At 27.7% G+C, this 23,676-nt stretch overlaps 3 protein-coding genes across 12 annotated transcripts; 2 read left to right on the top strand and 1 right to left on the bottom strand.

The window, feature by feature from the left end:
* The first annotated feature begins 776 nt into the window (after positions 1-776).
* On the top strand, positions 777-14,288 carry LOC100647192 (E3 ubiquitin-protein ligase RBBP6). Of its 4 annotated transcripts, none has more exons than XM_048409817.1 (16): positions 777-992; positions 2,221-2,404; positions 2,514-2,748; positions 2,869-3,108; positions 3,197-3,363; positions 3,448-3,816; positions 4,345-4,606; positions 4,775-5,018; positions 5,101-5,410; positions 5,519-5,588; positions 5,676-5,963; positions 6,049-6,375; positions 6,461-6,754; positions 10,589-10,840; positions 10,920-11,153; positions 11,270-14,288. In XM_048409817.1, the coding sequence occupies exons 2-16, from the start codon at positions 2,239-2,241 to the stop codon at positions 13,710-13,712; spliced, it is 5,901 nt and encodes a 1,966-aa protein (XP_048265774.1). In that variant the 5' UTR covers positions 777-992; positions 2,221-2,238; the 3' UTR covers positions 13,713-14,288. The 4 variants fall into 4 exon arrangements, with proteins under 4 accessions (XP_048265774.1, XP_012169457.2, XP_048265773.1 ...); XM_012314067.2 differs by having other exon boundaries at positions 777-1,051; positions 10,592-10,840; XM_048409816.1 differs by having other exon boundaries at positions 777-1,051.
* On the bottom strand, positions 10,504-16,174 carry LOC100647586 (centrosomal protein 20). 3 transcript variants are annotated; one of them, XM_048409844.1, is made up of 4 exons: positions 15,430-15,667; positions 14,755-14,964; positions 14,602-14,667; positions 10,504-10,671 (listed from the first exon to the last, which is right to left on the bottom strand). In XM_048409844.1, the coding sequence occupies exons 1-4, from the start codon at positions 15,455-15,457 to the stop codon at positions 10,643-10,645; spliced, it is 333 nt and encodes a 110-aa protein (XP_048265801.1). In that variant the 5' UTR covers positions 15,458-15,667; the 3' UTR covers positions 10,504-10,642. The 3 variants fall into 3 exon arrangements, with proteins under 3 accessions (XP_048265801.1, XP_003399179.1, XP_012169456.1); XM_003399131.4 differs by lacking the exon at positions 10,504-10,671 and adding an exon at positions 16,041-16,174 and having other exon boundaries at positions 14,518-14,667; positions 15,430-15,474; XM_012314066.3 differs by lacking the exon at positions 10,504-10,671 and adding an exon at positions 15,983-16,001 and having other exon boundaries at positions 14,518-14,667; positions 15,430-15,474.
* LOC100647307 (blood vessel epicardial substance) lies at positions 16,143-23,676 on the top strand. 5 transcript variants are annotated; one of them, XR_001099169.3, is made up of 10 exons: positions 16,143-16,280; positions 16,717-16,891; positions 16,992-17,253; positions 17,492-17,859; positions 18,712-18,869; positions 18,983-19,085; positions 19,243-19,383; positions 19,466-19,631; positions 20,929-21,193; positions 21,737-23,676. XR_001099169.3 is itself a non-coding variant. In XM_048409826.1 (9 exons), exons 3-9 carry the CDS (start codon positions 17,031-17,033, stop codon positions 21,799-21,801), a joined length of 1,224 nt encoding a protein of 407 aa, XP_048265783.1. In that variant the 5' UTR covers positions 16,143-16,280; positions 16,717-16,891; positions 16,992-17,030; the 3' UTR covers positions 21,802-23,676. The 5 variants fall into 5 exon arrangements, 2 of the variants coding, with proteins under 2 accessions (XP_048265783.1, XP_012169454.1); XR_001099167.3 differs by having other exon boundaries at positions 21,734-23,676; XM_048409826.1 differs by lacking the exon at positions 20,929-21,193.

The following is a 23,676-nucleotide window of genomic DNA, read 5'->3' as shown; positions in this document are numbered from 1 at the left end:
AATTTATAATTTTTATCCATTTTATACTAATTTTACAAAATTTTAAACTGAAAATTTTTAAAATAAGAGAAGTTTGGAAAATTTAAAACATTTAATTTTTATATAAAATCAAATAAAATTTTTGTTATTTAATATACGCGCAAATGTATCCTATAAACTAAACATATGCACTACACGCATATATATATAATCATTGAGCATTGTATATTTTTGGAGCTTATAATAATTTTATAATAAATATAGAATACAACATTATAAGTATTAATTGAAATTTATCTCTTAGATATAATCCATAAAGAATTATTCATCTTCCTTTTCTATTAGAATGTACATAGCATACATTCTATGCATAATCTTTACTTTTGTATAATCAAATACATTTTTAGCAATAAATATTGTTATATATTATTTGTACTAGCATTCATTTAATAATTTTGTTCAATAATTCGTGCATTAATTATGTCGATACTTTGTGAGAGAATCGTTTTCACATTTCGATGGAGTTTTAATTGAATGCGATGTCCCTAGATCGTTAGTGATATACTTGGTGTTTTATTATAATCGTAGAGAATATTATGTAGCATAATATAAAAGTTTTAAAAATGTATGGAGAATAATAACCTATTTATTTAAATATACTAAATAATATATTATGATCTATTATCTGATAATATTATTGTCCTTTTTTGAATGAATAAAGTACAATAAATGCAACAAACTGTAACATTATTTTGAAGGTAAGAAATAACGTATATATGTTATTGATTGTGCCATCTATAAACTCACTGTGTCATTGCTACTATAGACGATTGAATTATTCACTTGGTGTTTTTCGGTTATGCGATTGCAGTGTTTTGTTCAGAATGTCCTGCTTTTATCGCAGTCAATACGTGTATGTGTGTACAGGTTAGATATTTGATTTCGGGGTTTATAAAAAATATTTCAAAAATTGACTATTCCTCGCAACATGCTAGAAGTTGGAAATCATATTTGTATGTACTGGATGAATATACATATATCGCTTCCATTATTTGAATTTATTCATTTTGTAGTGAGTATTTGTAGTGAATAAGTAATAATTCTCCGTTCCTTCTTCTCTTTTCTTCATTCATATTCCAATTTACATTCATTTTCTAACATTGATTCTTAACCTCACTAACATTTTTAATGCGTTTTTAATTAGCCAATATCGAGCATTTTATTGTTTCTAGTTCTATCAAACTATCATCACTTAAAAAAGATTATTTATTTATGTTTGTTAATTCTTGTAATATATATGGGCGTCTGTATCATGTGTATATATATACTCATTTATACACATACATGTATAGATACGTATACATGTACCTGAATTTATTGGGATGTGTCTATATATCTGGATGCATTATGATGAATGTAAATTCATTAAGAAATAAATTATTTACACATAATATTTTTTTGGAAGACATTCAATGTTTGTACGAAATATTTTGATACTATGGAAGATATATATATATATTTTGGAGTAATATAGACACGCGCGCGTGCGTGCGTGCACGTACACATAAATGTATTAGTAATGTAATGTAACATAAATTATATTAATGCTATTAATGTTATTGTTAAATATCATAAATAGTATTTTCAAATCAGTTTGTATAATATTTATTTGTTGTTATTTATGTGTTATTATATTTCAAAATAATTAACATAAAACACTGTTTAAACCTTTGTTGAAACAAATAAAATTTGTATTTGAAAGAGGGAATTATATATTAATTGCATTAAAATAACTATGTAATATAAAATTATGAATATAGTGTTTACTTTGAGTTTGTATAAAGATTATTAAAGTGTAATATTAATATTTTGCTTAGTTTCAAGAAAAAGGAAAAGATAGGCATAATTTCTAAAGGAATAACGAAGAGAATATTTAAGCAGTTTATAAACTAAACTAATGTAGTTTATTGTTTGTGCAAAATATTATTATGTTGAAATTTTATTAAATTATTTATTAAGTGATTTGTATGAATTTTATATATATAAAAAACAAAGACTATATATATTCATATATACATAAATTAAATGAGACATTTTGTATTTTATAAGTATGCTATTTTATTATTAAAATTTATATATTTATAAAAAACATTTTTTTGTAATTTTTATAAATTTTATGCATTTAATTTCAGTGTTTTTTTGTAAATAACTATTTTTTTAGTTTTCATTGTTTCTTTTCAGGATATATAAATAACAAAAATGTCAGTACACTATAAATTCAAATCTACCTTAGATTATGATACTGTATCCTTTGATGGATTACACATTTCTGTAGCAGATTTGAAGAAGGCTATTTTTCATCAAAAACGTATAGGGAAGAACACTGATTTTGATCTGCAAATAACAAATGCACAAACTAAGGAAGGCAAATATAGAATATTTTATTATTGTTTCTTATATATTTGTTTCCAAATAATGATAATACTTTCATAAGAAATACCAATTTTTGTAAAGTATAGAAATGATTCTTTTAGATTATACGGATGATAATGCATTAATTGCAAAAAATACTAGCCTTATTGTTGCTAGAGTTCCATTAACCGTTCAACAAAAGCGATCATGGGACAGAAATGATGCTCCTTCGTTTAGTAACTTAAAAGATGAATCCAATTTAGGCAGAGCTGTAGATCTTACAAGACTTGATGGCTCTGAAGAAGACAAAATTCGGGCAATGATGACTCAATCTACACAAGATTATGATCCATCAAAGTATGCCATTTTACAAGCAAAATTTGTATTTTATTCTATCTTGTATATGGTTTTATTCTTTTTTGGTTTTCTATCTTATATGTATACTAAAATTCTACATATGATGTATATTTTTAACAGTTACATGAAAATACGTGGAGCTAATCAAACTGGTGATGTACCTGCAAATTATCGTTGTTATAAATGTCATCAACCTGGACATTGGATTAAAAATTGTCCACTTGGGACAAATCAGGAACCTATAGAAATTAAGAAAAGTACAGGTATTCCTAGGAGTTTTATGGTTCCAGTTGAAGGACCAAGAGTTCCTGGTGCTATGATGACACCCACGGGTCAATATGCTGTACCAGCTATTGATCAGTATGTTTTAATATATAAAATGATTAATAAAGTCAATAAATATATCATATACTTCTAAAATTCGTTTAACTATTTCTTTAATTTTCAGTCAAGCATATAAAGAAGGTAAAAAGGAACGTCCACCATTTTCACAAGATCCTGAACCTGCTATAGAAAAACCAGAGATCCCAGAGGATCTATTGTGCAATATTTGCAAAGATCTTTTAACAGACGCAGTAATGATACCATGTTGTGGAAATTCATTTTGTGATGAATGTAATTTTTAAAATTTTGGTATATTTATATCTATTAGAATTTACTATCAATTTTTAATGCATTTTTATAATATGTGTATAACAGGTATTCGGACATTCTTATTAGAATCTGAAGAACATGAATGTCCAGATTGTAATGAGAAAGATGTTTCACCAGAAACTCTTATCCCCAACCGCTTTTTACGAAATGCTGTAATGAATTTTAAGAATGAGACTGGGTATGCTAAAAGACAGACATATAGACAATCTCCACAAACAAACAAACAGCCTATAGTACAATTAGAACAACAAAAGGCTGACCAAGCAACAAATCAAGTACCAAACCAAAGTAAAAGTGTCCAATCTTCAAACACAACTAATGTGCCCTCTCAAGAATATACGGAATCACAAACAACAAATTTTGAATCTCCTCAACAGCAATTTCCTGCTAGAGCTACACAACCACAAACAACTAGTGAGTAGAACTTTTAAATATCTAAGTTTTATTACATAGCTTCTATATTTTTGTAAAATGAAAGGTAATCCATAAATTTTTAGAAATGCAAGAAACATTGAAAAATTTTAAAGCATAACTTAACATATTAATTGCTAAAATTTATTCTTAAAAAGGGCATTTTAAATTATATACATCTTTTTTTTATTTTATTAAAATATGAAAAATTATTTTTGATGCAATCTTTGTTACAAAATTATATTTTATCAATAAAATTACAGGATAAGGACGATAATTACAGGATAAGGATTGTTTCGTATTATTTAAAGAAATTTGATTATTACATAAACGTACAATATTATATAGTGGTTAAGTTATGCTCAAATTTATTTCATTAGTTGATATAGGTTATGTTTAACCTCAAATATAAAGGTAGTTTACCTTCCGAATTTCATAACGATCGATATGAGATATTGCAAACATCATTTAATTATTCAACAATATGAAATATAGAATACAAATCGTTATATTAAATATCATTTTTAATAGCTGTTCCAGAAACAGCATCAGAATCTGATTTGCAAAGTGATACTGTAACAAAGTTAACAACAGACGAGGAAACAGAAGTTCCACCACCTCCAGGGACTGAACCATTACTTCCAATACCTGCAATTGGTAGTTCACCAGAAAGAGATAGAGAAAGAAGTGATCCTCCAAGTCGTGAAAAGAAAGAACGTGAGAATGAATATCAGGGTGAAAGACAATCAAGAGAACGTAGGCGAAGTTTCAGCAGGGATGGACATCGTGATAGGTAAAAATATTTAAGTAGTAAATTGACACCTATTTTATAGGATTAATTTTATAATTTGTAATAGTATTTTATAGCTATGTATATAGACTTTGTAACCTAATCTAATTAATTATAGTTTCAAACTTTCTATCCAACATTATTTTAATTTATATAATTGTTATCTTTTAGAAGTGGAGAACGTGGTCGTAGAATCGAAAATTTGCGACCAGTAAATCGGAGACGATCATTATCTCCTAGACATTCACAACATAGCGACTATAATTCTCAAGGAGCACCCTTGCCACATTTGATGAACCCACCCCCATCAAAAAATTATCAAGGTTTACCATCTGATGATGGACATTATCCACCTAATATACATTATGACAATGCTATACGGAGGTCAACTGAAGATCGTCCAGGCACACCAACGGTAAGTTCGAAATATTTTACACTTATATTACTAAACATATTCCATTTGCATATTTATATATACATATATATTATTATTTTAGGTTGATGAACCACATTTACATGTGCCTTCTTCTGGTAATCAGCCACCTCTTTTACCTTTTCCACCGGGAGAAGATCGTATCCCTCAACCAAGCTATAATCAACCTCCACCTAATGTACCCCCACACAATCCACCATTATTGCCAGATCCATATATGAGTCATCGGATACCTATGTATCCCCATCAGCAAGGCTCCCATTATGGGCCCCCACGATATGAAAGACCTCCTTATCAACAACAAGGGTACAGACCATCACAACCACCTCGAAATTATAATGGACCACCAAGACCAATTAGGGGAATACATCATCGTAAGTAATATTCTAATGGACAATTTTATTTCAAATTGTACAACTAAATTTTTAACATAGGTAATTTATTTGGTTTGAAATATTTAGAAACATTTCATATTTTTTCAGTTAGTTATAGAGGATTGCAACCACCACCACCTGGATTAAGTAGAAATATTCATAATGGTAATCCACCTGGGTAAGTTGATATACTTTGATAAAGGTAACCTCTATTTATTCAATACAGTAGATTAGTATATTATCATAATATTATTATTATTTCCAGTATAATTGATGATCCATTAGAAGCTTTTGAACGAATGCTTAGAGAGAAAGATGAGCGAGATAGAAGGCTTGGGAAACATAGGAGAAGAAGTCGAACACGATCAAGATCTCGTAGTTACAGTAGATCTAGATCACGTTCATTTGGCCGCAGATCACCGTTCCCACCTCGTTTAAGTCGATCTAGAAGTCCTCCTTCAAAACGAAGATCTTCAAGATCACCTCTACCTCTTAGAGCACGAAGTCGTACACCAAAACGTAGATCAAGAAGTGGAAGCTTCTCAATTAGTCGGTGAGTTAAATTTTCTACACTATTTCAATATTTATGACATTTGTAATTATTGGAATAAAATTGAAACTCTTTATATTATTTACAGTTCTAGATCATATTCACGTAGTCAATCTCCTAGACTATCTTTGTCACGAGATAGAGATAGAGACAGAGAAAGGGATAGAGAAAGAGATCGTGACCGTGATCGCGATCGAGATCGTGATCGTGATCGCGATCGTGACCGTGATCGCGATCGTGACCGTGATCGCGAGCGTGATCGAGATCGTGAACGTGATCGTGAACGTGATCGCGAGCGTGAACGTGAACGTGAACGCGAACGTGAACGTGAACGTGAACGTGATCGAGAACGTGATCGTGAACGTGATAGAGAATTAGTTCCTAGATATCGGTCACCAGCTAGATCACCTCCAAGGTATAATTACATTATTATGTTAATTTTAAATAACTGTTAACGAATTGTTTAATTAATTTATGATAATTGTGAATAATATTTTTAGATTCCAGCGAGAAAGGGATCGTGAAAGGGATCGACCAAGATCACGTGAACCTAGAGAAGGATACAATAGTTACTACAATGATTCACCAGCACATGATTATCAATTCAGAGATCGAGAGAGGGATTTACCCCCTCGAGATAGACCAATACCGAGATATCCAGTAAGGAACCAAGCAGCTCAGCATAATATACCGCCTTTGCTGCCACATCTAGTCAGTGGAAGTCATCCACCACCACTTATGTCATTGGGACCTCCACCTACGGACAGGAAAGACTATTATGATTCCTACAACAGGTATTTCCGCCTCAATAGTACTTTAATTCATGTACACGCTAAGCAGACAGTCTACCGTACCTTATGCTGCTGTCCTGGTTAAGACTGCTCCGGAATTATGGTGAATGTAACGAAAGCGAAATAATCAATTTTATGACATTTTAAAGATAATGTATACATATATGTTTTTTAAAAGCATAGTTATATATATGTATATGTATGAATATACGTACATATACATACACATGCATATACAAAATGCGCGCGCGAACACACACGTACACGCATACACACAAGAATAGTTGTATAAATTAGTTTAAGTTTGTACACATGTAAGTTTCAATAAAATTTAATTTTTCATAATTCATGAATTGAAATAAAATATGCTACGTAATATGAAAGAAATTGATTGTAATAAATCAAGAAATTGTGTCAATCTATTTTGCTAATTAAAAATATTTTGTGAAAAGTAATAAATGTAAAACATATAAATTTATGCAACTATTTAAATAATATTAAATTTTTGTTGTCACAAGAGTGATATGTTAATAGTAGTGTGCTGTGAGATTTTTGAGTATGGGTTGATATAAAAATGATAATGTTAGATTGTAAAGAGTTTATTTTCCTACATAACTGTACCTGACTGAAAAATATTTATTTTCATTCACCTGCATTTCAATTAAGTATTTAATTATTAAAAGTAATGACTGTAACAATAATAGTAATATTATTTTATTACTATGTATTTTCGATATTAAGAAGATATTACAGTAAAATAATTGAAATAATTGTTAACTTTTAAATAAATTATTAAGTTGTAAATAATGTAACGACTTTTCTCTAGATATATTGTCGATTCAAAAAAGTCATTACTTTATTCACGACGTAGATTATAAGTCTATGAAGCCATTAACAATTTCGGTTCATAAGGACTAAAAAAGATATATAAGTTAAATATTAAGCTTTAAATTCAATTGAAAAAATCAACGTTTTGAACAAAATGTTTTGCAAAGGAAAAGATTCATGTTATTGTTTTTCTAAAGACTGATTTGATCTATATAATCAATATAAAGTTATAGACGAGTGTGTAAACGAATGCGTGTGTCATACACACACGCACACATGTACACATATACGTGTGTATATATGTATATATATAAAAAAAGTATATATAAAATATATATATATATATGCGCGCGCGCTCGTGTGTGTGTGTATTTTCTGTTGTATTCTTTTGCTGTATTTTTCATTAAAAAATACTGTATGTACTATGAAGATTTTTCGTAGAAACACTTAGATAATTTCTAAAAAATATTTTATTCTTTTGAGTAAAGTTTCAAAATACATATGAAATAAAACTCAAATATTACGATCTTGATTATCCAAAGAAAGTTTGGATAGTGAAACAATGAAATTTTGATATATAAACAAATATACTAAATAAAATAAACTGGATAATCGAGATATTTTGAAAATTTAGAATATGTATATATATTTAGGAATCAATTTATTTCGTAATAGGTTGATTTTTATTGCATTAATGAATATTTTTATATTTTTGCAATACTGTACTTAATATTTTAATAATGTCTATTCAGTGTTTTAAATATTTCCATTAATTTTAAACAAATTTCGGCTTCTCATACATACCAATTACTAAATTGAAACCCATAAACAGTTGCAGAAAAAGTTAAGCAAACAACATAAGCTGGTAATGAAATATATTTTGAAATAATACATGATTTTTTTATAATTTCATATAATTCAGAATTTCCATGTAAATTGGAAAACATTTAATTGGAAGGATCTAAGCACATTTATTTATTTTTATGTCTTATTATAAAAATACTTCAAGAAGTATTGTATAAATATTGTTCAAATAAGGTAGTTAATTACAACATTGTAATATAATAAATGAAATAGAAAAGATCTTATTATTAATGATCCTTTCTTATTTCATGTTCTCCAATAACAAATTTTATCTGTATTATTAAATCATGCAACATTAATGTATCAGTTTATGATTTAGGAAACTGATAGCATTTGAATTCAGTATTGTATTATCTGTGATAGACAATGATTGAAATTTTTATTGACATAACTGAAGAGTTATCGTAAATAATCACATGACTAGTTAATTATACGTAGTTTATATCTTCTTTATAATTTGTTGATATTAGTTATTATAGATTTATTAAAAATATAGGAATTCAAAATTATTTTTGGATATTGTAATATATACAATCAACTTCTGTAAGTACTAAAATAATTTTAAAATTTATTATTAGAAGGAAAACTAAGGAAAGAATTTATTAAATTATGTTATGTTAATAATAGTGGAATGAGTGCGAATAGACATTAATGTCTTGCATTATCAGGAAGGCTGTAATGTGTTTGGAGAAACTTTTAAATTCAGAAAAATACTTATTACAGTATTAATATTATTTATATTAATATTTCTATGAAATTTTTATGAACAGAAAGATTTTATAAAATTTTTCGTAAGTGTCATTATTATATGCGTTAAGCATATTGTTCAAAATTGTAAAGTTGTACTATTTAGCATGACAAAATTCGTTTAACTAAAGTAGGTTCATAACACTACAAGCTAGTTATTTTTATGCTGTGATTCATGTGAACACTAAGCTTTGTTTTTGATTGTAGAGGGATAAGTACTTTTTATTCTGTAACGTTTAATGTTATGTTTTCTTTTAAGATCATTATAACAATATTATTTGCAAAGAAAATGTAATTTTGTATACGCGACGTAAGGAAATATTTTTATGAAAATAACACATATATTTTTGTTGATTTCCTTTTTTTTAATTCGTTATTATTCTTATATTGAATGATTGATTTTGTCATTTGCATGCATATAAGATATTATTTGTATGTACATAATGACATTACGTTATGAAATATACAAATAACCAAAAAAGTGAAAGAAGAAGACAGAAGCAAGGAAAGTGTATACGGCAAGGACCAGCTTGGAGATTGTGGAAGCTACCCAGCTGATTGACAGATCTGCATGGTTTCTGAATCAGGTGAATTCAGGGCCAAATCAACATTTGTAACATAAGAAAAAACATTTCCTTTTGTCTGTTTTCAGTGCTTGAAGTAAAAAAATGTCATAGAATACTCTTAAGAAAGTTATCAAAATGATATTGATTAAAACTTAAAAATTGTACAACATATTTACTAATGTAACAGTATTTACATGGTATAATAGCACATTGTTGGTGAGTAAAATATGCAATATTAATGTTTAAATGAGTACAATCAATATACTACTTTTGTGCTCACAATAATGTATTTGAAGTTATAAATGTTGATTTATTTACTTTTCGTTTTTATGACATAATAGACAGTAAATATACTTGATAATAGGTAATTTTATTCATTCATCTTTTCAGCTTTAGTATAAAGGTTTCATAATCAACTTTAATATAAAGGTTTTAACTTTTCATAGTAATTCCTCAATAAGTAAAACAAAACGGTCAAGTTAATTTTTTTTAAATTAGTAACCCTTAGATAAAGCATAATTGTAATTTTTTCTCTGGAATTGATGAACGTACATATAATTAAACAACAAGCACATACTTTTATATGTATTTTTGTCAAAAAGATATATAAATTTATAAATAAAAATATTGTAATAAATTTTATAAGTTGAAATTAGATTTATAGGATATAAATAAATGTATAAAAATTTTTAGTTCTATTTTAAATTTTAATAACTTATAAATTAAAGAATTTACATAGCACTGAGCTTTTTAAATCAAATGTATGACTTATAAATAACTTTTTGAGGTAATTGAAAAAAAATATGAACATTTTTTGTGAATTTTTTGTCAGCAGGTATCCTGGACCATCCAATCAACGTTTTGGTAGTCCTTTACGAGATGTGCCTCACAAAAGATTTGACGATGTTGCACCTCCTGGAACAGAGGGATACTATGACCTATCACCGCCAGGTGTAGAACTCTCTGAAAGATCATTACGTGATGATCGTGATCGACGTCTATTAAGAGATCAAGAAGATCGTGAGCATTCTCTTAAAGATCATGATGCTGAAGATCGAGATAGATTACCTTTGAGAGAAGATAGGTATATAAGCATATAGTTCGTTCATAAATAATCCAAAAAATTGTATTTAAAACTATATATAACTATCACTTTTTTTTAGGGGACGCGAACGAGATGATCGTTTACGCGAAAGAGATGAAAGAGATAGAAGAATTTTGAATAGAGATCGCGAAGATCGTGAAAGACAAGGATTACCTAGAGATCACGATGACAGAGTACGAGAAAAAGATGATCGCGATAGAAGGGAAAAAGAGAAAGAACGAGATGATAGACATACTCGGGATCGACGAGAAGACGATAGGCACATAGATAAGAAAGACTATGATAAAGATCGGTATGTTCACATAATTTATTTTATTTAGATAAAAAATGTCAATTATATTTACAAATAGCGTAATTAAATTGACTTGATTTTATTCTATAACAATAATGCCAATATTGTTATTTCAGTTACAGAGATGAAAGAGATCGTCACAAACAAGATGACAAAAATCGCTCTCGTGAAAAAGATAGACGGGACCGAGATTATGAAACTGAAAAGGATAGGGACCGACATGAACGTTATGAAAGACGGTCTATGGAACGAAAAAAGAACAGAAAAAGTCCAACTCCATATTCACAGAAATCTAGGATAGATACGAAGGATATATCTCCTGAACGTATAAAGAAGAAAGAAAAGGATCATGAAGAAAAAAATGAAGAAAAGAAAAAGGAAAAGAAAATTAAAGAAAAAAAGAAGAAGAAAGATGATGAAAAGGAGAGAAAAAAGAAAAAGAAAAAAGAAAAAAAATCAGGGCAAAAAGAGATTGTGAAAGATGAACCCATTAAACCGACTGAACACGAAGAATTAATTGCGGAAAATAAACAGGAAAGCATGTCACCCACAAAAACTGATGTTATAAAACCTAGTACTGAAGATGAAAATATTGAGAGTAGGATAGTTTGCATTCCTACCGAAAATGTTATAGAAGAATCAATTAAAGAAGAATTTGAAGATAAATCTTTAGCCATGAATCCAGAACCTCCCGAATTTCATGAAGCCAGCCCAGAAAGAATTGATCATACAGAATTTGGAACAAATCCTCCTAATCCTAATTTTAAGCCAATTCCAGAGTTAAAATCCGATATCAAACCAATTGATAGCCTTTATAGTGGATTAGATGATGCAGAAATAAACACTGTAATAACAGAGAAGTATTCTTTACTTTCAGAAAATGAAGCAGAAGATAAAAGTACATTGTTAGAAGAAAAGTCTCCAAAAAAAGATGAATTTTTAGCTCCGATGCCTGAACTTTCTAAATGGGAGAGAGATGACACTACAGAAAAAACAGACGATGTATGCGAATCTCCTATGGAAAAAATACAATTGGATGAACCTAAGTCCGCAAAAGTAGTTACATCAGAGGTACTAAAAAGAGCAGAAAATGCAATTTTCCAAAAAGCTATAAATGCCATTAGACCTATTGAAATTAAAAAGATAAGTGAAAGTAGAAAAGTACTATACCAGAATCCAGAGCCTAAAGTACTTGAAGTTGAACCTAATAGAGAAGCAAGGAAGAGCGTGAACGTTACTATAAATGTAGGAAGAAACGAAAGAAACGTTGAAATAACGGAACCAGTAAAGAAAGCTAAATTAGACCGGACAAAATTCAAACCAGTTCCAGAAACTTATTCACCTACAAGACTTTCCGCCAAAGAAAGATTGGGTGAAAAAGTAGATGAAAATAAAGAAAGGAAAATTAGTCCTATGAAAAGCTTTTTAGATAGACGTGAGATGAAAAGTGAAAATCAATCTAGAAGTAAATCTCCTAGAAGTACAAGAGATAAACGAATATCTCCACTATTAGACAGACGCGTTGATTCATCATTATCTATACCAGGAAGTGAACGTAAGGTATTTCTCGATGACAGAAAACGAGATAATAAAGATCGAGGCGATCGTTCAAAAGAAAGAAACGATTTCAGAAGTGAACGACACGATATAAGATCAGAAAGAGATCCAAGAATTGATTCGAGGGGAGATTTCAGATCGACTCGTAATGATTCTAAAGGGGAAAGAATAGATAAGGATAGAGAAAAAGATAGAGATAAAGAAAGAAGAGGAAGAACACCATCTTGCACATTTAAAAGAAATGATATCCCGAAGATAGGTCTTTTGAAGAGTAGAGAGGAAGAAGATGATAGGCGTAGAGACAAGAAAACAAAGGAAGATAAGAAAAGAAAGAAAGAACACCGAAGTAGAAGTAAATCCAAAGAACATAAGAAACGGAAAGAAAAGAAACATAAAAAAGATAAAGAAAAAAACTTAGAGAAGAAACAGAAGCATAAAGAAAATATTGGTTTAAAAGATAAACCTGAAAGCAATGAAACTAAAATAAATTATGAAAATCCTGAACCTCCAGCTACAGAATCTATAAAGAAGCAAAGAAAGAATCCAAGGCTTGTGTCCGATCGTAAACGTAGTATGCTCGATGAAGCTAGTTTTGAACCTGATTATAGTGCTTCAGATTCAGAATCAGATGGTGAAGATGGCAAAGTGGTTTCATTACCTACTAAAAAACTCAAACTCGATGAACCAGATATAGAAAAGGAAATGGATATAAAGTCACTTAAAAAGCGATCAAAATCTACAAGTAGTGAAGATACATCTAGCACCTCAGATAGTTCAACTACCGATTCAGATAGTTCAGATGAATCGCATAAAAAGAAGAAGAAGAAGCATAAAAAACACAAGAAAAAGAAATCTATGAAAAAAGATAGTAGTTCTGATTCAGATTCTTATTCAGATTCATCTGAAACAAGTACAGATGAAGAAAAGCATAAAAAGAAATCAAAAAAATCAAAGAGTAGGAACAAACAAGCAAAAAAGAAGAAGAAATCAAAGCACAAATGACATCATTAGATGTCTTTGATATTTTAAAAAGTAAATTCTGACATTAATTTTTCTTTGTGAATGCTTTTTAATGTAAGGTCTTGTACCAGAATTATTTACTATTGTATGCATCAAACTGAGATTGTTATCTGATATCTATGAAACGATATAGTCGATTTATTCTATATTTACAATATTACAACAACGTTCAAAGTTAATTTGGACAAACATTAGTGATTCATTACTTATTATTAATAGCCAGTACTTTTTTGGGATCGAAAAATTTAACGAAATAAGGAATGGGTAACAAACTATGACATTTAACTTGTATTTAATTTTGAGATATTATTAAGGCCTTTACATGATTGTCCATGTTCTAATTCCATCTCTAAAATGCTGTAAGTAAATTTATTACAATAACTAATGTACATTATAGCATTCAGTGGATAATATCTTTAAGAAATCTGATACTATACTTTTAGAGAACAACAGCAATTATATTTAAGATCTCCAATATCGCAGCATTATATTGTACTTTCATAATGTAATGTCAATATGTAAAAGACGTCATGAAATAAAAAGACGAAATTCTTTTAATTTATCCTTGTTCTCGTTGTACAAAATATTAGAAATCATTTACTATACAAAATTATATATGTTCTATAAAATCTTATTAGATAAAGAAAGAAAATTTAAATAAATTACAAAAATCTGAAATTAATTAAAAAATAGGGGGTTTGATAATTCATATATTTTTTGTTTATTAACAATATTAAGTATGAATGTTTTAGACTTCTGTTACTTTTGTTAATAATACGTCTATATATAATTTTATATATTCATGTATTTTTTAAATTCTTGAATGTTTCTACAATACTACACAGCAATGGTAATTTTGTACTATTCTCACTTTCTTTCAGCCCCAAACTTTGCAAAAGCAAAAATCTATCAAGAGGTTGCTTTGACAAGTCGCATTCTAAAACAGAGATATTCATTAAGTACTTTATGAATATATTAATTTCTGTAATATAGTATATTATATATGAAGTGCATTATTAAATACCTGAAATAAATACAGTAGAGCTGTACTTATATCCCATCCAATCTAAATATTCTCGAATAAGTTCATTCAAAAATACAATGTCTAAAGGTGGCTTTGGAAGCTTTGTTTTATTTCCTTTATTTGAATTATCTAACAACTTTATGACTTCTGTACGCATTTCAGCTTTTATACGACCAAGTTCCCCATCAGCTTTAAGTGATTCTCTGACTGCTGTAGAAATAAGTTTATTAATGAGCAAACAAAACTTAAATGATTTTAAGTTTTACATAAAATTGATCTTAAAAAATAAAATTCTTTCATATGCAATAACTATACTTTCTTTTTCCAGAAAATAGGACAATCTTTAGTAATATAACATTTGTTATTATCAACACAAAATACTCTTTGATAACAATTACTATGTAATACATAAATTATATAAATACAGATATAACCCAAATAATTAATTATAATACCACTTATTTTTATATTATAAATAATATGTACATTTATAGCAGAAATAAACATTACATATTAACACATATCAATATTGAAAATAAATTACATATTTAAATAGTAATTGGGTATGTGTGTAATAAAAATTAATTGACAAGAGTTTATAAATTAACTACGTGTAATAAAATACTTTTTACTTAAGAAATATAAACATTTTGTAAATTTGCAATTAATAAATACCATTAATCAAATCCTTCTCCGTTGCCATTTTATTATTATATTTACCTATAAACAAAGCAACAAGAATTTCAAAAAGCTCATATACAGATCTATATATAGCAGGTGAGGCAGATATTAACGATTTAAATTTTTGTTCGTTAATGATATTGTGTTTGATGTGCAATTTAAAATTGTTTCCAAGAGCACGCTCTATATAAAAAGAAATACTATATTTTAAGATAACATGTTTTACTTCAATAATGTCATAGAAGGAAATACTTCAAATATTATTTTCTAATATAATGTATTTAAATTGAATTCAAATTTTTATCGAATACTTCAACACTCCTTAAAATAATAAATTATTAATTGTTAATTTTTTAAATTTATAAAATAAACATTTAATTCAAAGTTACAATTATAACTTTAGGTTTCAAAACTTTTAATTACTGAAAAATAACGCAAATAATTAGAAGAAAGTAAATATTTGTAAAAATTTTAAGTTTCAAATATAGAATATAAAAATTTATTGTATTTTATCTCTAGTATTTTTAATTGTAATTAATTTTCGTACGATGGTAATTATTTATTTGATAGGACGGTCGTGTGTGCTAGTAAATTTTTGAACAAACCTTAAATTACGGGCCGCGTGGCCTATTTTATCCCCCTTCTGTTTCCCAATTCTCTACCGTCGTCTTTACTCCTCCTTGCTAAAGCAACGTCTTTATGCTAGTTTGACGTTCATTAGATAAGCAAGTTTGTTTCGTATACGAGTTTGGTTTATTCTAACTATCAAATTACTTTTAACGTTATAGTTTACTTTTTCATCTGTATGCCTTGCGTACGTTCACATCCTTTCAAATTTTCCATGAGTAAGTTATTTATTGATTTGAATACGATACTTTATAACATGCGTCAATATCCACAATCACTTGTATATCAAAATCAGCATGAAATATATTTATTTGAAAGCATTATCTTCTTTTATAAATTCACAAAATAATATTAATAATTGAATTTTGTAAAATCTTTTAAATTCACCATTATATAGAGTAACAAAATTTTTAATATTTTCATTTAATTGGAGTTTGACATTTTTAATTGGTAATTTTATTGTGTCATCAAGTAAGGATGTTAAATAATTATTAAGTTTATTACAAAACTGTTAATATTTCTTTTAACTATGGTTTGATATGTTATCATACATATAATCACACATTTCTAATAAGTAGAGAGACATAGTAAATTTATGGGAAGCTTCATATATTAAATTTTGTGCTTTATTATGAATGCATATTTATATTACAGATGTTTCTATAGTCTTCCTGCAGCTATTGGTAATGCAAATACCTTTATTTAATTTGATGTCCACAAGATGGTATTTGTCTTCAAGTTTTAACTTTAGCTGAGAATAGAAATGTGAAAAATGACAGGATATTTACAAGTGGCATATAATATTCAATTTAACATCTTCTATGAATAAGTATGAAACATAACAATTACCAATTTAAATTGTGCTCATATTTTGCGTAAATCTAATTTCAGTTTTCTATATTTAAGTATTATTTATTTTATTGTTGTAGAGTAAGACGAAATTGATTTAGCTTGGTGGTGATGCGGGGATGTGGATCTGTTTTAATCCTGTAGGAAGCCGAGAAGGCTGGCGTGCTTCTATCTTATTTTTTATATTTCTGTATTGGACATCTTTTGGTACCGATGGCAGTTTAACAAATGCAGCTGCATTTAATGTCCCCCATAATACTGTTACATCGGAAGTATCACTACCAGTTTCAACACACCATGAAGATGACGAATGTAGGAATGTGACCACTGATAATAGAGCTAGTATGTATGCATGTACATATAATATGGTAGTTATGTATAATATATTTTATATATATGATAATATCACTATTCTTACCAGTTAACAAATTTTTTAGCTAACTTTTCTAAATACTTTTTTGAGACAATGTTTAACAATTTACCATTAATCATTAAGTAATAAATTTTATTACTACCTTATTACTTAATGTTTTAAATATAATTAGTTCCACTAAATATTTAAAAAAGAAACATTTTACAGCTACTGGTCTATCAGTGGTCAGTCAAGGATCTGGTTCTCCTCATTCGCCGATAGTGCCTCCAACCTTTCTGTACGGAGTTCTTACCTGCCAACCGTATCAAGGAATTTCTGTGAACCACATCTACTTTCAACTAGCAAATGCCTTCTTTCTATTGTCACATCTTGCACCAAGTGGCATACATGGCGTACTTTATTTAAGGTGCACTCTGCTCGTGGGCTGTGCCTTTCTTGCTTTGTGGGGCTGGACAATAGCTTGTTGGCTGGATGCTGCTCTCTGGAATGCTCTATTTGTTGCCATCAACTTCGTCCATGTATGCACGCTTCTTTACAAGCTCAGGCCTATCAAGTTTTCAAGGGAAGTTGAAGAGGTAAGCTATGAGAAGCATCAGAAGGAATGATTATTTGACTTTATATCATAGAGTAGTGTTTACCGATCTACCAAACAATTTAAAATACTTTAAATTATTTAAGATATTAGTGCATTTAAAATTTGATATTTGGAATTAGATAAATACATAGGTAAAATACATGCTATGTAAGAAACATTTAAATAAATACTAAATTTATTATATTTTGTTATTGAATGTGAAAGTGACTTTATTATTAATTGCTATGAATAGATGGACATGTTACACAATTATTTCAAATGATTAAATATTAAATGTATAATCTATGAATTAATATAATTAGCATTATACAATAGAAATGTATTGTTGTAAGTATTGAAGTATATCTGTCCATTTTTAAAAATTGATATTTCATATATGTAAAATACAAAGATATATACTATATTTTATTGTTCTCCTAAATTTTATTTATAGCATATTACTTTTTCTAGATGATGTAATATTCTTGTTTTAGCTGTTATAGATAGATATATTAGAATTTTAATTACAGTAAATTGCTTGTATGTTTGGCTATAGTGTTTGCATTAGATTCAAATTCTTTAGGTATATACTATCTTTTCTTTTTGCACCTTTATATATCCAGTTTCAGAAATAGATTTTCATTATAGCATCACTGCTTTTAGGATATTAGTAATCTAACATTATACTTTTTTAAATTGAGGAAATATTAGTTTCAATATTTTCTAGAGTAAAAGTGAAATGGTAATTTAGAAAAAAGTTATTGAAATAGATGTTTTTCTTTTATTACAGTATATTTTTACACTTAATAATGTTACATAAATTTCATATTTTATTTCATTCTTTTTCATACAGGTATATATTGCAGTGTTCCAGCCATTAAGAGTATCACGTCATCAGTTCAGAAAAGTGTTAAATTGTATGAAGGTTATTCGACAGTTGAAATATCAAGAAGTTTATGCCCAAGAAAAAGTAACCAAAGTTGATTCTTTATCTTTGGTACTTTCTGGGAAGTAAGTGTATATTCTAAATAACATAAATTGTAATATAAATCTTAATAAATCACATTTTATCAAATTTAAAAGCAAAGAGTGGTATTTAGATTTTTTTGTGTATATTTCTTCAGGTTAGTAGTTTCACAAAATGGCAGAGCATTGCACATTGTCTTCCCACATCAGTTCCTGGATTCTCCAGAATGGTTTGGTGTTTCTACAGACGAATACTTTCAGGTTTATACATCTTTTTAAGTCATTAGTAGAAATCTATTTGTTCATAGCAAAATAAGTTTACACACATATTAAATGAAATAAACTCATAAAAAATACATATTTGTTTACATGTGTGTGCTTGTATTTATATAATATATACATTTGTGATCAATAACAGGTATCAATAACAGCTATGGAAGAATCGAGGATATTACTATGGCATAGAGACAAGTTAAAATTAAGCATAATTAGTGATCAATTTCTGCAGGCAGTGTTTGATCACATTTTGGGAAGGGATGTAGTTAAAAAATTGATGCAGGTATGTATGTGTTTTTCTTAAAAATTTATAATACGTATGAATTCATTGAGGTATTATATATTAGTATGTAATATAATCTTAGGTTAGCGAAACGATGGCCGCTAGCAGTCATCAACAGCAAAATGGACAAGTAATTGGTTTAAGTGGTATTGGAGCCTTAGAAAACGATCCTGACACCAAACTCTTCGTTGTGAAAAAGACTGGTGATAGTCAAGGTATTACTGCTCTCATCAGCCGTCAACTTCAAGGTAAGTACTTTTTAATATTGCATTTATGGACAATAGTAACACTTGTAACTATTATAGTAATAGTTGTTTTGTTACGTTATTAAAATCTACAAAAGTTATAGACGAATATTATAAATCTATTATTAATAATTTTCCAAATATATGAACAAATATCAAACAAAGTACAACTCGTTTTTATAGTAGCATATATTTCTAATGTCATATATGTTCATTAATTGGATAATTTAATACTTAATTATTTAAACTATACTGAATAACATTGCAATGTGTGTACGATGATCTATCAAAACTATAACGTATATATTAAAGAAACTTAAATTATCCCATTACCTCATATATAAATAATTTTTGCTGGTTGATTTTTGGATTTTGAAACTTATGAAAAACATAATAATAAATGTAATATTAAATGTATAAAAAATAGCATGCACATGCACTATACACATATACATATATGTATAAGATATAACATATACAGATAATGCCTTTATGTTTATACTTAAACATATTGTTAAGGATGTAATATTTCTATACTATTCCAACATTCCTATCTTCTCTAAAAGGCGCCCTTTGAAAAATTAAATAAAACGTGAATATAGTATAATATAATATTATAAATAGACTTAATCATCCTTAATGATATCATTTTAAAAGTAGATGGTAGTTCTAATTCAAATGTGTTGTGCAATTTGAGAAGTCTTTTTCCATTGCAAAAAGTTGTTTCAAACAAAGATATTATAGATATTATAATTTAGAGAAAATCTAAATATATAAAAAACCCATATGTTTATATAAATTATAGTCATTAAAACTGTCTAAATTGATTTGAAACAATATTTTGAAAATGTATTATGGCAGTTTACATGTACAGTATCACATATATTTATATTTTTTATATTTAGGCATGAGCATGTATCATGTGTAATGTACTTTTAGAAATATAAATCTTTATCACGAAGTTTATATATTACTAACACAATTTGATCTAAAAAATTCCGTAATGTAAATTTTTTTCATTATAGAATAATTTTAAAGTTTTTGTCGTTGCAATTTATAAACTTTACTATCCTGTATTAGTAGTTTATGTTTATATTCTGCCAATTATATATTTTTTCTTATGTCGAGCATTTAAGTAAATATATAAATATTGAAATGTATATGTTGAATATATAGAAATCTTTTGCATGATAATTGGTGCATGTATAAGTAAAACTAACAATCTAGATTTATAATTTGTTTGAATATGCAACATACACTTTTTATAATTTTGCATCAATTTTGATTTTGCTTTGGATAGAAGAGAGAATGCCGCTGCTGTACACGACTCAGGAAGTGCTGAACAACACTTTGCATCATATTAATCACCTACGTACACCTCCTTTACATCCTGTACAACACAGCAATGTTCAGTCTTCCCTATAATATTCCTGTGACACAAACTGTGCAGATACTTAGCACAAATTTGTACGTGATATATGTTATGTTTCTGCAATGGATATCCATACAGTTATACAAATATCACTGGGTAACTTCATTTATTTTCTTCTGGTTATTGTATTCAGGTGAGTTGTTTTTGTGTCTATGTATGTTTTTTCATATTTCAATTAACAATGTTGGTTCTGTCATAATACCATTGCTCAGATTCAATAAAATGGAAAGATTTTAATACCATATATCTGACAATTATATCTTAGTATATTAATTTAAAGATTTGTAGTTAAGTAAAAAACATAGTATTGTTACAAATATGATGCAAATTGAAGTACTAATTATAGAACCTGAAAAGAAAACTTACTCTGGTATAATAACTTGTTACATATATTTATTTTGTTATATGATGTATTTAGAATTATTTAACACTTAATTCTTTTCTAGATTAAATATAGTTTTGGGGGGTGATTTATTCACATGTTTATTAATGTTCCAATAATTTAGTTTTATACAATTTTATCTTAAAGATATATTCTGTTGTAGTTGCGTATAAATAGATTTTATATATTGACATATCATGTATATATTAGTTCATATTTTAATTCATATTAGCATATTGTTGTTATTGTACATCTGTAGTAATAAAAAATGTTTATGTTATTACGTTGCAGCAGCAGGAGATCCAAATGCATGGAGATTGGGAAGAATTGAAGAGACTGATCATGAAACGCCTGTTTAATGAAATGAATATTAGATGAATGTCATCCTCGACAGTCAATATAAAGCAACACCGGTCTTTTTACATAACATGAAATAATGATGAAGCAAATCCGTCATTTTGGAAAATATGGCATGGTGTGCGTGGAGCAATTAAACATTCTCTTGCCAATTAATAATTTTTCCCACTAGTCAAGTATGATTAACAATGGAAACAAAGATTTCATTGTTTATAGAATAATGGTTCCATCCTAGTTTATATAAAGTGATATATGACTAAACATTACTTTATGCTTCCAATATATTATTGAATAACACCGAAACTGATTTAAATATGGCTGTTTATAATTCACACTGATTTTCTTCTTAACATGCATATTTTAGTACCAAACAAGTAAGACTTTACATGTTTAATAGAATGAAGGTTGTTCAATCGCAACGGCGTAACTTCTTTAGCGAAAGATCTGTGATTTATTGGAACTGGTCAAGAAAAAAATTAGGGAGGCCTAAATACCTGATTGTTTCCCATACCCAAATATAGTGCCTTTTTACTTGCATTTCATTTATTCATTTAAAATAAAATATAAACATTATTATTGTATACTAATTTACATATTCATTCAATATTTTTTAAACAAATTGCTGGCAGAAATCGAAATGCTTTTTTTATAACTAGTAGTTACAATTTTTTACGTATCTCTTACAGTGGGACTATCTTGAAATGGTCTCTATCTAGAGAATGAATGGTAAAAATATAATTCATCAAGCACATGCTAAATTGAATTATTTGTATCACTTTTATTAGAAAATATCTACTTAAATTAAAGGTATATGAATTAAATTTTGTAACTTTGGTTATGATTTATTAATCATTGCCAATATAACAATATTGATACAGCCAACACTGTGTTACAATAAAATGAATTGGAGTAAGTTCTACTAATACATTGTTAAAATAACATTTCCAACATAATTTTGAACATAATTTCCAACATATAACTTTCATTTTTTTTTATTTAACTGTTAATTATTTAATTTATGCATGAGATATCAATAAAATTACTATGCAATCGATCATGATATATAGATAAACTAATTTATTTTTAATTCATTTATAGATTGTTTTATGATAAAGCAAAGATTAATTAGGATAATATTCATAATTTATGCCTGGTACTTAAAAATTATATACACACACACATATATATATATATATATATATATATATATTTTATCTCTGTTTAGAATATTTTGTTTCACATAATTCTATTCATATTCATAATTTTAATAAGTTTCTTTTCTTTATAAAACAGTTGGTTTGCATTTATTTTTGGATATAATAATAATAGTATTATCGAATATTTTCTATTATTTTTACAATTTATTTAACTTTACTATAATTATTGGAATTTCGTTTTAATGAATATTATCGTTATTTTATTTATAATTTTTGCCAGCAATTGATCATTTCTGCCATCAAAACTATTAATAAATAGTTTTGAAGGATTATTGCGCAAATCATATCATAATACCACTAGATAATGGCGTTCAGATTAGAGAAGCAGGAAGTTACGCCAGAAAGCTCTGGATGATAATACAATTGCAACGTGAGCTACATTAATAAAATCATATTTATATTGATATACATTGTCGATAGAGAAATAAATACATATAACTTTTAATGTTTAATATCGTAAAATTATCGAAAAATCGCTACAATAATATTATAATCACGATTACCGTTCCTTTGTTTAAAAGAACAAAATCAACATTAGTCATAATTTATGAAATTTTGATTAGGAACGGTCATTAGAATGAAACAAATAAAAAAAGATCAATACGCACAGAGAAACGGAGAGAACATTAACGTAATTAATTAAAATCATTTTGAATAAAA

This window comes from Bombus terrestris, chromosome 11 (assembly GCF_910591885.1).
Source record: "Bombus terrestris chromosome 11, iyBomTerr1.2, whole genome shotgun sequence".
NCBI lineage: Eukaryota > Metazoa > Arthropoda > Insecta > Hymenoptera > Apidae > Bombus > Bombus terrestris.
Note: the sequence above shows the minus strand (reverse complement) of the source record. Positions and strands in the feature narration are given on the sequence as shown.

Coding starts and splice junctions, on each gene's coding strand:
- LOC100647192 (XM_048409817.1), top strand. CDS start 2,239: ATGTCAGTACACTATAAATTCAAATCTACCTTAGATTATGATACTGTA. Junction 3,817..4,344: donor TACACAACCACAAACAACTA/GTGAGTAGAACT, acceptor CATTTTTAATAG/CTGTTCCAGAAACAGCATCA. Junction 5,964..6,048: donor GGAAGCTTCTCAATTAGTCG/GTGAGTTAAATT, acceptor TATTATTTACAG/TTCTAGATCATATTCACGTA.
- LOC100647586 (XM_003399131.4), bottom strand. CDS start 15,457: ATGGCAACGGAGAAGGATTTGATTAATG. Junction 14,965..15,429: donor GGAGAAGGATTTGATTAATG/GTATTTATTAAT, acceptor TTATTTCTACAG/CAGTCAGAGAATCACTTAAA. Junction 14,668..14,754: donor CTCTACTGTATTTATTTCAG/GTATTTAATAAT, acceptor TCTCTGTTTTAG/AATGCGACTTGTCAAAGCAA.
- LOC100647307 (XM_012314064.3), top strand. CDS start 17,031: ATGTGGATCTGTTTTAATCCTGTAGGAAGCCGAGAAGGCTGGCGTGCT. Junction 19,086..19,242: donor CTACAGACGAATACTTTCAG/GTTTATACATCT, acceptor GATCAATAACAG/GTATCAATAACAGCTATGGA. Junction 19,384..19,465: donor TAGTTAAAAAATTGATGCAG/GTATGTATGTGT, acceptor ATATAATCTTAG/GTTAGCGAAACGATGGCCGC.